The sequence below is a fragment of the Arabidopsis thaliana genome, chromosome 4 (assembly GCF_000001735.4).
Source record: "Arabidopsis thaliana chromosome 4, partial sequence".
NCBI lineage: Eukaryota > Viridiplantae > Streptophyta > Magnoliopsida > Brassicales > Brassicaceae > Arabidopsis > Arabidopsis thaliana.
The window spans coordinates 9,228,104-9,244,659 of record NC_003075.7 but is presented as its reverse complement, the minus strand read 5'-3'; the positions used below and the strand labels follow the sequence as shown (position 1 = coordinate 9,244,659).

The 16,556-nt window shown below is 38.1% G+C and overlaps 2 protein-coding genes and 1 non-coding gene across 5 annotated transcripts; 2 read left to right on the top strand and 1 right to left on the bottom strand.

The window, feature by feature from the left end:
• Positions 1 to 5: 5 nt before the first annotated feature.
• On the bottom strand, positions 6 to 594 carry AT4G16355. Its single transcript, NR_144111.1, has one exon. It is a non-coding gene; the product is annotated as an other RNA (non-coding RNA).
• A 153-nt stretch (positions 595 to 747) lies between these two features.
• CBL6 (calcineurin B-like protein 6) lies at positions 748 to 2,386 on the top strand (the record flags this gene model as incomplete). Of its 2 annotated transcripts, NM_117730.3 has the most annotated exons (8): positions 748 to 784; positions 964 to 1,108; positions 1,188 to 1,258; positions 1,343 to 1,402; positions 1,474 to 1,582; positions 1,664 to 1,797; positions 1,889 to 2,001; positions 2,080 to 2,361. In NM_117730.3, the coding sequence occupies 7 exons, from the start codon at positions 991 to 993 to the stop codon at positions 2,153 to 2,155; spliced, it is 681 nt and encodes a 226-aa protein (NP_567492.1). In that variant the 3' UTR covers positions 2,156 to 2,361. The 2 variants fall into 2 exon arrangements, with proteins under 2 accessions (NP_567492.1, NP_001328805.1); NM_001341098.1 differs by lacking the exon at positions 748 to 784 and having other exon boundaries at positions 991 to 1,108; positions 2,080 to 2,386.
• Positions 2,387 to 3,030: 644 nt separating this feature from the next.
• On the top strand, positions 3,031 to 16,475 carry SPK1 (guanyl-nucleotide exchange factors;GTPase binding;GTP binding protein). 2 transcript variants are annotated; one of them, NM_001341097.1, is made up of 31 exons: positions 3,031 to 3,063; positions 3,261 to 3,677; positions 3,754 to 3,916; positions 3,997 to 4,088; positions 4,181 to 4,293; positions 4,384 to 4,439; positions 4,533 to 4,630; positions 4,760 to 4,897; positions 5,140 to 5,451; positions 6,090 to 6,377; positions 6,732 to 6,893; positions 6,980 to 7,171; positions 7,251 to 7,294; positions 7,591 to 7,660; positions 8,319 to 8,480; positions 8,560 to 8,667; positions 8,796 to 8,833; positions 9,148 to 9,292; positions 9,473 to 9,599; positions 10,141 to 10,334; positions 10,743 to 10,873; positions 11,121 to 11,196; positions 11,290 to 11,400; positions 11,727 to 11,909; positions 12,213 to 12,356; positions 12,556 to 12,729; positions 12,834 to 13,181; positions 13,258 to 13,587; positions 14,228 to 14,413; positions 14,569 to 15,543; positions 15,633 to 16,475. In NM_001341097.1, exons 2-31 carry the CDS (start codon positions 3,600 to 3,602, stop codon positions 15,885 to 15,887), a joined length of 5,493 nt encoding a protein of 1,830 aa, NP_001319958.1. In that variant the 5' UTR covers positions 3,031 to 3,063; positions 3,261 to 3,599; the 3' UTR covers positions 15,888 to 16,475. The 2 variants fall into 2 exon arrangements, with proteins under 2 accessions (NP_001319958.1, NP_193367.7); NM_117729.8 differs by lacking the exon at positions 3,031 to 3,063 and having other exon boundaries at positions 3,276 to 3,677.
• The last annotated feature ends 81 nt before the right edge of the window (positions 16,476 to 16,556 follow it).

Below are 16,556 nucleotides of genomic sequence, written 5' to 3'. Positions count from 1 at the left end.
GTCTTGCAGTATAAGCCTGTGCTGACTTGGGAACACTTATTTCAAACTAATCCCAACAAAACAAACAATAAAATTTACATCATAAAGTTGAATGGTATGTTGTTTGGTATATAAAAAAAGAGGAAGCAAATTTAACATCTTTACCATTCACTTTTGATTGGTTCGTCTTCAGAATCCAGAGACTTTTGTTGGTTTGGCCGTATCAACTAGAAAAATTGAACCTCTTATATGCGAGAAGTCGCTTGTGTTCTTGGAACCAACATTTATCTTTTGTCTCGTCAGGTTTACAAAGCGCTTCTTGGAAGCTGACTCAACAGCTTGCTGTTAAATAATTACAAAGGACCTGTGAGGAGGAAGAGGTCAAAAAGAAGAAACAGAGAAGATCAACAAAGTTTGACATTGAAAAACATAGATAGTTGGTGGTCAGAAGGGCTGGATTCATTCTTTGCCAAAGCGTATCAACTTCACCTTCAGGCTTGTTTTGTGAATGTTATTCCCTAAAACAGACTTTTTTTGGTCTTCTGAATCTTGTTAGTTATGATGAATGAATCATAGTATCTTCCTTTTTCTCTCTCTCTCGAAATGTCAACTTGTTAGAGTGGTCACCAACTAAGAGTTGACTTATTTACGCCAACGAACTTGTAGATCCTTTCCCATGTCTCTGTAGCCAACAAAAACTTTTATGGAGAGAGAGAAATATCAGATCGTGGTCAAAAAAATAAACACTCTTGGAACAAGTCGTGATCTGAAGCTTCTTTACACGCTAACGAGAAAAAAAGAATAGGTATATTGCTTTGGTTCATCTTCTTCTCTTCTCTCAAAAAAGTCAAGACTAGATTCATTTGATGTCTCCATTGGATCGGCAAATTTATGTTCGATTCTTGATTTTTTTTCTTGATGCCATATGTTTAGAGGGTTTCTGTTGACATTCAATGGATTTAACCTTTTTTCTGTTTGTGGTAGGCATGGACATAGTGACTTTTGGGAGAGATGATGATGCAATGTTTAGATGGATTAAAGCACTTAGCCTTAATTCTGTTGACTTGTTGTGATGCTGATCCTCCCAAGGTTCGTCAGAACCCTAAGGATGTGGCTAGAGGCACTGTGTGTATGTGTCTACCCCTACATTTACTTTTACTATTTTTATTTGTCACAACCCCAACAATGGCTTTATGTACCAAATGCAGTTACAGTGAATGAGATTGAAGCTCTTTACGAACTGTTCAAGAGCATTAGCAAAAACGGGCTTATCGACAAGGTATGCAAGAATCCATAGTCGGACACGAGTACTATATCTCTCTGTTCCTCTACATTCACTAGGATCCTTTCAAATATATTGCAGGAACAATTTCAATTGGTACTATTCAAAATGAACACAACGAGAAGCCTTTTTGCTGATAGGGTAAATTAGATAGACTTGTAACTCACTTATATGAGTTTCCTTGCTGTACACTCATACTTCAAGCTTTGCAGGTGTTTGACTTGTTTGATACCAAGAATACTGGGATTCTAGATTTTGAAGCCTTTGCTCGTTCACTTTCGGTCTTTCACCCTAATGCTAAATTTGAGGATAAGATTGAGTGTAAGTGGTCGAGAGAGACTTGACCTTCTTTTTTTTTGTCATATCCAAACCTTGGATCAAGCTCATCTTTTGTCTCTGCAGTCTCTTTCAAGCTGTATGATCTGAATCAGCAAGGTTATATAAAGAGACAGGAGGTGAAGCAAATGGTTGTGCGGACTCTAGCTGAATCTGGCATGAACCTTTCTGATCATGTGATTGAGAGCATCATAGACAAGGTGGGTTTGGTTGATCTCCTCCATTGACACTAACTAGGATTCTCATATTTAATCTTTGACAAGAGATGTAAAAACTGATTGGTGTGTGTAGACATTTGAAGAAGCTGATACTAAACTGGACGGGAAGATTGATAAGGAAGAGTGGAGGAGTCTTGTGTTGCGCCACCCCTCTCTGTTACAGAACATGAGCCTTCAACATCTCAAGTAAGCTAGCCATGTTATTTGCCTTATTATCTTCTTCGTGCGGGACTAACATGTTTTTGTATGTTGTGTTTTGTGTAGAGACGTAACAAAGACGTTTCCAAATTTTGTATTTCACACTATAGTGACAGACACTCCTAGTGAGCTGGATGGATGATCAGGGATGTGAAGAAAGACCAAAACCCTTTACAAGATCATTCATACTTGATTCTTATCTTCTTCTCCATTACTCTATTACAACCCTCCTCTTTATTTTTAATAAATACGTTCTGAAAGCAGCATTACCTCACATGTTTGTGTATCCGCAAACTTGTTCGGTTTATCTTATCTGTTGGAGTGTGCAAATTGATTCTTTTACTCGGCATTAGTTTTATTTTGTTGCTTCTTCTTTCTTTCTATCTAAATTTGTTAGTTGGAGTAAAATCCGGACAACCATATTTTACAGGGAACCCAAATGGCGAGATAGTTTTAACATGAGAAAGGAAAGATTCATGTGAATGAGAAACTGGTTAACTTGAATCTCATAGATCATTGTATACTTGGACATTTTCCCAAGATTAGAACAAACAATACTAGATCTCTCGAAAATATCTTCATCACAGTTGCAAAGAGCCGTGGAGAACCCAACTCTTGAGCTCAAAATTGTATCAGCTAGTGACGTCAACCATATCGAATATGTCACGGACAAAATGGACGTATACGCCGTCGTTTCAATCAAAGACAACACAACTCAACAGCAACAAGCGGCCAAAACTCCCATTGATATATAACGGAGGTTCTAATCCGACTTGGAATCACACACCGTTAAGTTCTCCGTCAACGAGAGAGAAGCCACGAAGCCCAATAATTATGTTAACCAGTGTAACGTTTTTTCACCCACTTAATTTTTTGGCTGGGTCTGCCTAACATTCTAGGCACAAGTTAAAGAGGTGATCAATTTTTAGAAATTATAACCCTAATGCTAACATGAATGATATATAAAAAGGCCGCAATGGTAGACTATAATGGCAACAACTCTGAAACAATGGCTAAAGATTGGGATTCACCGATTCATAGATACCAAAGGTAACTATGAACTCGTTTACGGTTTATCTCAACATGAATCCGTAGAAACAAATCAACAATCCTAATTTCAATAAAGTGTGACAACTAAATTCTTTAGCCGTATACTTTCTAATTCCATTTTGTTTGGTATAATGAGAATTGGAATGACTTTTGGTGAAAATGGTTACTACTTACTCCAATTCTTTAAGTTGGTTCAGGTGAGGTATCATCGTCTTTGGTCGTCCCAATGATTGACTCTTTTGTTATTTAAAAAGAAAAAAGGGACAGTAGAGTTGGACTCTTGTTGGACTTACAGCTCCAGCTCGACTTTTGCTTTCCTCTTGAGTAATCTTCACTTTTTCTCCCAACTGCTTCCTCTCACGGATCTCTTCCTCTCTGCGTAAAGACAAAGATTCATCCTCCTCTCCTCCTTTAGCTCCCCCACTCAGATCTACTTACTACTCCAACAATGTCCTTTTCCCATTTCTAGGTTTTCACAAATCCCCAATTCTCTCTAATGGCGTAGTAGTACCTCACATTGTATTAGATCTATCTCAATGGAGAACAACAATCTTGGTCTTCGATTTCGTAAGCTACCTCGTCAGCCTCTTGCTCTCCCTAAGCTCGATCCTTTGGTAATTAAACTCTCCTCAACCTTTATTCGCGTTTTCTCTCTCTTTTCGTTAATGTGTTTCTTCTCTTTTGTTTCAGCTTGATGAGAATCTGGAACAATGGCCACATTTGAATCAATTGGTTCAATGTTATGGCACTGAATGGGTTAAAGATGTTAACAAATACGGTCACTATGAAAATATTCGACCTGATTCTTTCCAGACTCAGATTTTTGAAGGACCTGATACTGATACTGAGACTGGTAACTATGATGCATTGTTTATTTTTATTTTTTTTGCTTTTGTCAATTATTGTACATCAATTAACTCTCTGCTTCTTCAGAGATTCGTCTTGCTAGTGCCAGGAGTGCAACTATTGAGGAGGATGTTGCCAGTATTTCCGGGAGGCCGTTTTCTGATCCTGGATCCTCTAAGGTGTCTTCTTTTACTCACTTCATTGCTCTGTTATATATTTCTCATCCTTTGGTTCTTACTTTGAAGGTGTTGCTTTTTTTTTTTTTTTTCAGCATTTTGGGCAACCTCCTTTACCTGCTTATGAACCAGCTTTTGACTGGGAAAATGAAAGAGCTATGATTTTTGGTCAGAGAACTCCTGAATCTCCTGCAGCTAGCTATTCCAGGTTTTTTTTTTTTTGCATGTCACTATGCTTTACCTGATCTTATTATCTTTGTCTGATTTGTACTTCTGTTCCTCTTTATTATCTTCACAGTGGATTGAAGATCTCTGTCAGAGTTTTGTCTCTAGCTTTTCAGTCTGGCTTAGTTGGTGAGGATTCTGACTAACTGCTGTCTATTTTCTGTAATTTTAGTTATTTCAACTTCTTTAAGTTCCTTCTTTATTTCTCTTGCATCCCTGCAGAACCATTTTTTGGCTCGATTGCATTGTACAATCAAGAGAGGAAGGAGAAACTCTCTGAGGATTTTTATTTCCAGATTCAGCCGACGGAAATGCAGGATGTAAGTAACTGATTAGAGCCAACTGTCCTCTTTTTGCCTCTTCCCTTCTCATGATTATATAAAAGGTGATTTCAGTTTTTTCTCACGTCATTTTTGCGAAATTGCCGCCCCTTGTACATTTTCTTGCAGGCTAAACTTTCATCTGAAAATCGTGGAGTATTTTATCTAGATGCCCCATCAGCATCAGTTTGCCTGCTTATTCAATTAGAAAAAACAGCAACTGAGGAAGGAGGCGTTACATCATCTGTCTATTCCCGTAAAGAGCCTGTAATTTCCAAAATCCTGAATTTTCCCTTACTGTCTCTAGAGTCTCTTGCTCATGTGAATGCCTTGGTCTTAGAGATTGTGTCTTTCAACATTTATTTGGAGTAACTTGGAGATAGCCTGTGACTTATAATGGCATATATCATCTGTCTTTACTCTTTGTTTTGATATATATTTTAGAGTAGTCATGGTGATAGCTGGATCTTGATATAACAATTAGTAATTACCCTATTTATGTGAATCAGGTGCACTTAACTGAGAGGGAAAAGCAAAAGTTGCAGGTCTGGTCTCGCATTATGCCTTACCGAGAGTCTTTTGCTTGGGCAGTTGTTCCGCTTTTTGATAATAATCTCACCACAAACACTGGTGAATCTGCTTCCCCTAGCAGTCCTCTTGCTCCTAGTATGACTGCGTCAAGTTCCCATGATGGTGTTTATGAACCAATTGCAAAGATCACATCAGATGGAAAGCAAGGTTATTCAGGTGGAAGTTCTGTCGTAGTTGAAATATCTAATTTAAATAAAGTTAAAGAGAGCTACTCTGAAGAGTCCATTCAGGTAGGATGTTTCTTATCAAATCCCACAGTTTTTACCATGTTCTTTATGATTGTATTTACAGTGCTTTGAACTTCACATGGTGTGGAACATTTTTCATAGATTTTGTTCAATTTGAAAATCCTACTTGCTAGGTACACTTTGGTTGGGTTTTCCTGAACTGGATATGTATCTAAGCAAGTAGAGTTGCATGCACAGTCGATTGACAAAATACTTCTGTATTTAATTGATAACAGTTTTTTTTTGTTTTCTATTTGAATGAATCAATTTTGGTAGCATTTGACAATTAGGTCATGGTGTTTAATTCATAAGTTTTGAGGAATAGAAGTTCTTCATTTCTGTTTTCCCTTCTGAAGTGTAGTTAGTTATAAGTATATTACTAAATACATCACAAGAAAACAAGATTTCCGAGCTCTCTCTTCTTTTACTCACACAAAAAAATTCAGATCTGAATCGTGTTTGGTAACGTCATCAGACAAATAACTGGAATGCTTTTTATTGATATAACATCTTACTGTATATTGCTGCTTTTATCTGGAGGAAATACATATCTAAAATCTCTTTAAACTGTCTTGATCAGTTGGACATACGGAATCTCCTAATGTGCTAATGTCTAATAATTTATTCTTTGGTTTTTACAGGACCCCAAACGGAAGGTTCACAAACCTGTTAAAGGGGTTCTAAGACTGGAAATTGAGAAACATCGGAATGGACATGGAGACTTTGAAGATCTATCTGAGAATGGAAGTATCATAAATGACTCCCTTGATCCAACTGACCGCCTCAGTGACCTGACTCTTATGAAGTGTCCCAGTTCTAGTTCTGGTGGACCCCGTAATGGCTGTTCAAAGTGGAATTCAGAGGATGCAAAGGATGTTTCGAGAAATCTAACAAGTTCATGTGGGACTCCTGACTTAAATTGTTATCATGTAAGCACATCAGCTTTATCATCCTTTCTACCAATTCCTTGATCTACTGCTTATAGTGTTTCTTCGTCTTTAGCTCCCATCTCTTTTCATCAGCCTGTTTTCTCTTCATGATAGTCATCCTTGACCATCATTCTACTTTGGAGCTAGTTACATCCTGGTGGGGTTTCCTAACTACTTGTTTCTTAACTTAACCCCAGGAATTAGGGACTCACTTCATATAAGATTTCCGTTTAAAGAGGATAAAAGTACAACAGAGATATTGTATTTTCTACCTCTAGTTAGAAGCTGGAAACTGTGTCTAGTCCTTCATATAATTTGCTCGCAAATTGATATGTTTATCGTCTTTGGTTCCAGGCTTTTGATTTTTGCTCTACGACAAGAAACGAGCCTTTTCTACATCTCTTCCATTGCCTTTATGTGTATCCTGTAGCTGTTACTTTAAGTCGGAAGAGGAATCCCTTTATCCGTGTAGAATTGAGAAAGGATGACACAGATATCCGAAAACAACCACTCGAGGTAAATATTTTGATCATCAACCAGACTTGGATACGAGCCGACCTTTTTCTTGAGTCTTATTTGTTTCTTACTAATGATTTGGCTAGGCAATATATCCAAGAGAACCTGGTGTTTCACTCCAGAAATGGGTTCATACACAGGTCGCTGTTGGTGCTAGGGCCGCTAGCTACCATGATGAAATTAAGGTCTCTCTTCCTGCCACATGGACGCCATCACATCATCTGTTATTCACTTTTTTTCATGTTGATCTCCAGACAAAGCTTGAAGCTCCAAGACCAGTAAGATTTACATAGAGTTCTGTGCTTGTTTATCTCTAATGAATCTAGCCTATAGTGACTAATTTTCTTTTCTTTTCAGGTAGTTGTTGGATATGCATCACTTCCATTATCTACATATATCCAGTATGTATATGATATTACCCTAGCGTTTGGTCTCTGGACTTTTTATGTATTGCTGAAAGAAGGCTTCTCTTTTAGATGTCCTTATCACTAATTGTTAATAGATGCGTTTTTCATCTGTATGGGCGAAAGTGGTAGTACACAAACAACAATGAAATTTTGAAGATGCAGTATATCATTGATGTCAAAGTTATCTGAACAACTAGATTGCGCTTTCAGTATTAACAAGCTGGGAGAAGTGTATGCCTTGGTTTATCATTTTTTCTTAGTGCTGACAATTTCGTTGATTTCTAATGCAGCTCACGGTCTGATATTTCTCTACCAGTAATGAGAGAACTTGTTCCCCACTATCTTCAGGAAAGCACCAAGGTATGTTATCATAATATGCAAGCATCAGTGTTATATATATGTTTGCATGCTAAGCTAGTAATGATGGTTCAAATCCGCATGAATGTTTGAGATTCAAAAGTTGGGAAAGGGACTTTATGAAAAAATTTCATACATGAAAGAAAGATAAAGAACAATAGGCTAGACTGTTAAGAAGGTTCTGTAGCTGATGACTAATTGAAGGGTCGTCACCTGCACGCATAACAAACCCTTAGGTTTTGGCGTTGTATTAATCTAGGCTGTACTTCGCACACTACAATAAGGATTTAACTTAGACAACTCCAAACCTTCCCATAGCAAGACATATACGATTGTGCATATCCTTCAAGAGATCAATGAAGAAAACTAGTATGGTTGTAGATCAGCTCACTGGGGCATCTATTAGGGAAATGAATAGTAAAGTCTGTGCATAGTGCCTGGAGAATTATGTATAATTTAGTATAGTCTAGTAATAGTGGAAGGTGCACCTATTAATTAGTTCTATTTTTTAACTTTGGTATTACTAGTGAGATAAATCTACGTTAGGTGTCTTTTTACTATTTATACTCAAGCTTGGAATGTGTAATCACATTCTTAATATTGATCAAAGCAACATTACTTCAAACATAATAATTATAAAAATATACTCTGACAATTACAGGAGAGGTTGGATTATTTGGAAGATGGCAAAAATATTTTTAAGTTGCGACTGAGACTTTGTTCATCTCTTTATCCCACCAACGAACGTGTCAGGGATTTCTGTCTAGAGTATGATAGACATACCCTCCAGACAAGGCCTCCCTGGGGTTCAGAACTGTTGCAGGTATCCACAGGAACTCTGTCTCATTTGATATATTTTTCTCTACTGGCATTATTAACATGTTTCGTTTTACTCTCTAAAGGCAATAAACAGTTTGAAGCACGTTGATTCTACTGCCTTGCTTCAGTTTCTTTACCCAATTCTTAACATGCTCCTTCATCTTATTGGCAATGGTGGAGAAACCCTTCAGGTTTTTCAACTGAAATCTTCTAGTTCCTTAGCATAAAATTTTGTTAAAAGCAATCTTGTCTCTTATTTCTGCCCATGTGACTGTTTCATACATCATTTACCAATCAAGTATTTTTCTACTTGCTTCAGGTTGCAGCATTCAGAGCCATGGTGGATATTTTAACTCGGTATGGTGTTTAGCTTAGCTAGTTTTAATTTAGTACAACTAGTGAATTTGTAAAAGGGTAGGATATATAATCTGCTTCAAATAAAAAGTAAACCAAAGGATCAGTAAAACTTTTATTAGAACATTCATATAACAAGTAAGGGTTAGGGTTTAGCTAAATGACCAAAGATTGTTATGTCACGATGTCATTGGTCTTTAACTTTGGATGGGGTATTATCAGTAGAGTTGTAAATAATGTGTTTAACTGGACACAGTAAATGTATAACAAGCACACGAACCATTGTTCTTACTAGATCTTTCAATTTGGTTTTATAGGGTGCAGCAGGTGTCGTTTGATGATGCTGACCGAAATCGATTTCTGGTCACCTATGTTGATTATTCTTTTGATGATTTTGGAGGCAATCAACCACCGGTTTATCCTGGATTAGCAACTGTGTGGGGAAGTTTAGCTAGAAGCAAGGTACAAATTGCACACGTTGTCTGGATGAAACTACTAGCTTATCTTTGTTCTAATGTGATATATATTTGTATTATACTTATAAACAAAGTTGAGCAATCTCCGTGTTACTGTTCAGCTATCTGCTTTGAATTTTCTTAATTATTTCTCTTTTGTTGATGAACACTATTACTGGCCTTGCAGGCCAAAGGTTACCGGGTTGGACCTGTATATGACGATGTATTATCAATGGCGTGGTTTTTCCTCGAGTTGATTGTTAAATCAATGGCATTGGAGCAAGCACGTCTTTATGATCACAATCTACCTACAGGTATTATTGGGGTATCCAGTTTCCATTTTTCCAAAAATTTTCTTTATCAAGTGGACATGCAATGCTGTTATAGAAATTGGTTTCTTCCCATTACAGTGAAAGAACTGCATGATTAAATTTAACGAAGAACCTGATGACTTGTAATATGGGTGTTGTCTAGAACTCAAGTAACTATTTGCACTAAAATGATTCATATGTATGTCGACATAAAAGAAAGAAGTGTTAAAGTTACTGTTTGATTTCTAAGCCTGAATGCCTACGAGAGTCTCAACAAATTATAAGTAAATAAATAAATAAATATATATATATATTATGAGCAGCCGATATTTGCTTGACATAACTCAAATACAAGTTCCAATAAGAACCACTTATCATACCACAATGTCGTTATTTAGTGGTTATACTTACAAAATACATTGTGGCCTTAGATTAATCACGGTCTATATCTATGGCCCTACCTTTGTACGTTAACTAGTTCAGTGTGATTTAGGTATTATACGGTTACCAAGTAATGTGCTCATTTTTTTATTCTCTATCATAGGCGAGGATGTTCCACCCATGCAGCTCAAAGAAAGTGTTTTCCGATGTATCATGCAATTGTTTGATTGTCTTTTAACTGAAGTACATGAACGTTGTAAAAAGGGCTTAAGCTTGGCGAAACGTCTGAACAGCAGTTTGGCCTTCTTCTGTTATGATCTTTTATATATCATTGAGCCCTGCCAGGTCTATGAACTGGTATGTTTTTGTTCTGTATCTTTCAGATTATCATACATGGCGGTAACGATTTGCATTACTAAAGCGCATCTGAGTTTCTCGAGAAGTCTCCTGAGGATTTTGTTTTTTGGTGTACAAGTATGAGCATGGTTTCAAGAATTGTTCTCTCAAAAGAGTTAATATTTTATATGATATATATATTTTAAACTGGTTGGGTAGCTAATCAATCATGTGCATGTGTATGCTTTTCAGTTGTTTAAATTTGTATGCTAGTATTGTTCACGAAAAAATCCTTTAATTCAAAAACGTTATGCAGCTCAGTATCTTTCAACTGATGTTTGGGACAAATTTTTAGTTTAGAACATGGGAAAGATCTGTCTTTCAAATATTTTTGATAGTGATAAATTTACTTGTCCTCACACTCAACAGGTATCGTTATACATGGACAAGTTTTCTGGTGTTTGTCAATCTGTTCTACACGAATGCAAGCTCACGTTTTTGCAAATTATCTCCGACCATGATCTTTTTGTAGAAATGCCTGGTAGAGACCCATCAGACAGGTGCTCTCCCCTAGATACTCATTACCTGTTTATTCAGTTTAGCATTGTCAAACATTTGCACTTTATTAGCACACTTGAGCACATAGAAATAAAACATAAAGAGGCCACTTTTGCAGTAAGCATATGAGCTCTTGAAAAGATGCAGAAAATAGAAGCCTAAACTGAACTACAGTCTTTCAACTTCCTTTTTGTGTGTGCGCATCTGGATGACTTTATATACTAAGCTAACTTTATTTGTATGTTCTAGGAACTATTTATCATCCATATTAATACAGGAGTTATTTCTCTCACTGGATCATGATGAGCTGCCTCTGCGGGCGAAGGTATATGTGATTCAAAGTGTTTGTACATAGAAGATACATATCATGTAAGAATCTTACTTTGTGAATCGTTTTCCTTTTTTGGTATCCTTTCAGGGAGCAAGAATTTTAGTGATCCTTTTATGCAAGCATGAATTTGATGCGCGGTACCAGAAAGCTGAAGATAAGCTGTATATTGCACAACTGTATTTTCCTTTTGTCGGGCAGGTACGTCACGATGGCCTAATAAAACAGAATGCATAAATTCTTTCATTTAGGAAGTCCTTTAATCCACTTCCGCTTTGAAATTTTGTGTGGTTAATGGTTATTTTCCAAGAGGCTTAAAAGCAGCCCAGAAGCTTATACTCAGTTGTAATTCCCTCAATTATTGTGTCAGTAAGCATCCATTATTACACGAAAATAAGAAATATGTTGAAAGGAGTTAAATGGTGTTGCAATAACAACCTTTTGATTGATTGCTAATTTTATTCAATTATAGCGAAGGCCCAGCTGATAATTTTCTTGACATTTAATGTTTTTCTTCCTTTTTGCAGATTTTAGATGAAATGCCTGTTTTTTATAACCTAAATGCTACTGAAAAGCGTGAGGTTTTAATTGGTGTGCTGCAAATTGTTCGTAATCTGGATGACACATCACTTGTCAAAGCATGGCAGCAGAGCATCGCTCGTACTCGATTATATTTCAAACTCATGGAAGAATGCCTCATACTTTTCGAGGTTCCTTTCCACAACCGTTTCTTAAAATTTTGGAAAAGGCTTGACTATTTTATTTAACTCACTGTTAAAGGAAGCCAAAGGAAACTGTTATCTATAACTAATATATAAGTTATCTATCATACTCCTTTTTGTCTTTTTTTGGAGAAAATTTGATTTTAGCTAGTTGTCTGGATGTGGTAGAATGATTTGGGGACTGCTTACACTCTATTAGAACTTAGATTTTTGGTGTATCACCCAAAAATGTTTGTATTTGTAGTCCACTCCTATGGTGATTTGATAATGTTGAACTAAAAACAATTTCAGCACAAGAAGGCTGCTGACAGCATCCTCGGGGGCAACAATTCTCGTGGTCCTGTTAGTGAAGGAGCTGGATCACCAAAGTACTCCGAGCGACTTTCTCCTGCTATCAACAATTATCTGTCAGAGGCTTCTCGCCAAGAAGTCAGGGTGAGTTGCTAACTTTATCCTATATGCTCGTTCCTCTCTTCTACTTTTTGGTAAAAACCTACATGTTCAGCTAGAGTCCGTAACATTGCTGCTTTCTTTTGGTGGGCTCCTCAAAACTAAGCTAGAATGTCCTACACTTTTTGCTTATTATATGTTAAACCTAGGGAACGCTCAAATGCCTTCTGAATCTTTACTGCAGCTAGAGGGAACACCTGATAATGGGTACCTGTGGCAGAGAGTTAATTCTCAGTTGGCCTCCCCTAGCCAACCTTATTCTCTAAGAGAAGCTTTAGCTCAAGCACAATCTTCCCGGATTGGAGCTTCAGCCCAGGCACTAAGAGAATCGCTGCACCCAATTTTGAGGCAAAAACTGGTATAGTTTTATGTTGCCTTCATGCCTGTCCTGAATGTTACGCATCATTTTTGCTGGCATAGTCTTCAATGAGCTAGTTTACTAATTGCATTCACTCTCACCAGGAACTTTGGGAGGAGAATGTAAGTGCCACTGTTAGCCTCCAGGTTTTGGAGATCACTGAAAATTTTTCATCAATGGCAGCCTCTCACAATATTGCGACCGACTATGGCAAATTGGACTGCATTACTACAATACTGACGAGTTTCTTCTCCCGAAACCAGTCATTAGCTTTCTGGAAAGCCTTCTTTCCAATTTTCAACAGAATCTTTGATCTTCATGGGGCTACACTGATGGCCAGGGAAAATGATCGCTTCTTAAAACAGATAGCCTTCCATCTTCTCCGGCTTGCTGTTTACCGCAATGACAGTGTCAGGAAAAGGGCTGTTATTGGTCTTCAAATACTAGTTAAGGTGAAACATCTAGAGTCCTGTAAAGATTCTCTGTTTCTTACTATCAGGTATGAATTCAATTGCTTTGTTCTTGCAGAGCTCGCTATACTTTATGCAGACTGCTAGGCTGAGGGCTTTGCTGACGATTACACTGTCAGAACTCATGTCGGATGTCCAAGTGACTCATATGAAGTCAGATAATACATTAGAAGAGAGTGGAGAAGCACGGCGACTTCAACAGTCATTAAGCGAAATGGCTGATGAAGCTAAGAGTGTCAATTTGTTGAGGGAGTGTGGTCTTCCTGATGATACACTGTTGATTATTCCCGAGAAATTTACAGAGAACCGCTGGTCATGGGCTGAAGTCAAACATCTTTCTGACAGCCTTGTTCTTGCTCTTGATGCCAGCCTCGGGCATGCCCTTTTGGTATGGTTTATAATCATCTTGGCATTTCGTAAAGATATTTTTTGCTGGTGTCAGTGACGGAAAAAATGTCTTCTGCTAAATTGGTCCTTAAAATTGTTATGTGGTGGAAGTGTCATGTCTTTTACACTCGAATTCCTCCACGTCGACACCTATTTTTAGTTTTTTATCGAACTGATAGGTAACTAAGATAACAAAGGATTCAATGTCCTGTTTGTGGAAGTTGGAAATTGACAGTGATGGAACTTAAAGTGTGTCCGAGTACATCTGCATTTCCTGTCATGATCGTATGGTCTCATCACTAATAGGAAGATAATTTTACGCTTATAGAGAGTAATTCCTGTCCCTCCCTTCTCTTTCCTAATATTTCCTGAACTTTAAACTTGGGAATCTTAGGGAGTTCCAAAATAGGTGAGTTCAGATATTACTGTGAATGACTGTCTTGACATCACTGATCTAAAATAAGTATCACAGCCGGGCTTGTCAAACTTACACAAGTTTTCCAATCCTGTTTTGTGGCATCACTGTCATGTTTGCACCATTTCCTGTCACGTTTCTTCTTAGTTCATATCGTGATACCATTAGATTCAACCAGTTTGGAAGTCATTCTGTATTTTTCCAATGCAAAATTTTGTTATTACAGGGATCTGTGATGGCTATGGATCGATATGCTGCTGCAGAGAGCTTCTACAAACTTGGAATGGCGTTTGCTCCTGTTCCGGATCTTCACATAATGTGGTTATTGCATCTATGTGATGCCCACCAGGAAATGCAGTCTTGGGCAGAAGCTGCACAGTGTGCTGTGGCGGTTGCAGGTGTGATAATGCAGGTAATAATATATAGATCTGGTATGTGTTTTACATGCGCAGTGGATCATCTCGCAGTCTGGTTGGCGTTTAAGCTCTGCTGTCTTCAATCAAGTCTTCCCGTCCACTAAATACTACTTCCAGAACTTATGTGCATGTTTTGGCTTTCGCCTTGTAGGCCTTGGTGGCTAGGAATGATGGTGTGTGGAGCAAGGATCATGTGTCTGCCTTGCGTAAGATTTGCCCGATGGTAAGTGGCGAGTTTACAACAGAGGCATCTGCAGCTGAAGTCGAGGGTTATGGTGCTTCAAAGCTAACAGTTGACTCCGCCGTCAAGTATTTACAGCTTGCTAATAAGCTTTTCTCTCAAGCTGAGCTCTACCATTTTTGTGCAAGCATTTTAGAACTTGTTATTCCAGTTTACAAGAGCAGGAAGGCTTATGGGCAGTTGGCTAAGTGTCACACTTTACTTACTAATATATACGAGTCCATTCTTGACCAAGAATCAAACCCAATCCCATTTATTGATGCTACATATTACCGGGTGGGATTTTATGGGGAAAAGTTTGGGAAGTTGGACAGGAAAGAATATGTATACCGAGAACCACGAGATGTGCGGCTAGGGGATATAATGGAAAAACTGAGCCATATATATGAGTCAAGAATGGACAGCAACCATATTCTGCACATTATACCAGATTCGAGGCAAGTGAAGGCAGAAGACTTGCAGGCAGGAGTGTGCTATCTGCAAATTACTGCTGTTGATGCAGTGATGGAAGATGAGGATCTTGGGAGCAGAAGAGAGAGAATATTTTCTCTTTCAACTGGAAGTGTTCGAGCACGAGTGTTTGATCGTTTCTTATTTGACACACCATTTACGAAAAATGGTAAAACCCAAGGTGGATTAGAAGATCAATGGAAGAGAAGAACAGTGCTGCAGACTGAGGGTTCATTCCCTGCCCTTGTGAATAGGCTGTTGGTTACCAAGTCTGAATCCCTTGAATTCTCGCCAGTGGAGAATGCGATTGGAATGATTGAAACGCGGACAACCGCTCTGAGAAATGAGCTAGAGGAGCCTCGTAGCTCGGATGGGGATCACCTACCACGGCTTCAAAGTCTGCAGAGGATTCTCCAAGGAAGTGTTGCAGTGCAGGTGGGTTTTTCTCCCATAATATCTGTGTTATAGATTGTGTTGTAAAACGTAGAAATGCTCATCATATGCCTTTCCATGGAAATATGCAGGTGAACAGTGGGGTGTTGAGCGTGTGCACAGCTTTCTTATCAGGAGAGCCTGCAACGAGATTGCGTTCACAGGAACTGCAGCAACTAATCGCGGCACTGCTTGAATTCATGGCGGTTTGTAAGCGAGCCATTAGGGTTCACTTTAGATTAATCGGAGAAGAAGATCAGGAATTCCATACTCAGCTTGTCAATGGATTTCAGTCTCTCACCGCAGAACTCTCCCATTACATCCCTGCTATCTTATCCGAACTTTAGTGTATCTTTGTCAGTTTTTGTTACGAGTTTTGTGCTTTTTTCTTCCACCATTTGGCTTGGCTATATGTTTATCATTTCTGTAATTCTTAGTTTAATGACAACAAGTGAGAAAAAAATTATAAATGACAATTGGTTGACTTCTAATTCAGAAGCTTATGTTATATTCGATCGAGGACATGAGCTCTCTCAGCTTCAAACACAAGCCGCTCAACTATTTAGGATGCCTGCGACATCTCAGAAGGCAATCAAGTAATCAACAGTCACAGTAGAAGCACAAGCTGAAGAAGATGAAGAGGAGGTTGGTGAGACCGGTGCTGATGCTCGTGACATTGAATTGGTCATGACTCACGCTGTAGTTTCGGGTAGCAGATCGGTTAAGTCACTCATGGGTCACGTCTTCAGACATTGTAAGTGCAATAATATGGTTCTCACTCCTTGAAGAGAAAATGAACCTCTCTCTGCTTTGTTCATTGGCAAATTGTTTTTATATAACTTTGAAGTTTCATAAAATCGGATTATTGCCCTTTCTGTTATCTAATCTCATTGTATGTACTTAGTTATGATGCATCTGCATTATCTGACTTCTAATCTTTTTTGCCAACACATGTGAAATTACACGAACATAAGTTTGATAAACGTAAAGAAGTTAGGATTTAGAAACATCATCTT

Coding starts and splice junctions, on each gene's coding strand:
- SPK1 (NM_001341097.1), top strand. CDS start 3,600: ATGGAGAACAACAATCTTGGTCTTCGATTTCGTAAGCTACCTCGTCAG. Junction 7,295..7,590: donor CCATTATCTACATATATCCA/GTATGTATATGA, acceptor TTTCTAATGCAG/CTCACGGTCTGATATTTCTC. Junction 12,730..12,833: donor CAATTTTGAGGCAAAAACTG/GTATAGTTTTAT, acceptor CACTCTCACCAG/GAACTTTGGGAGGAGAATGT.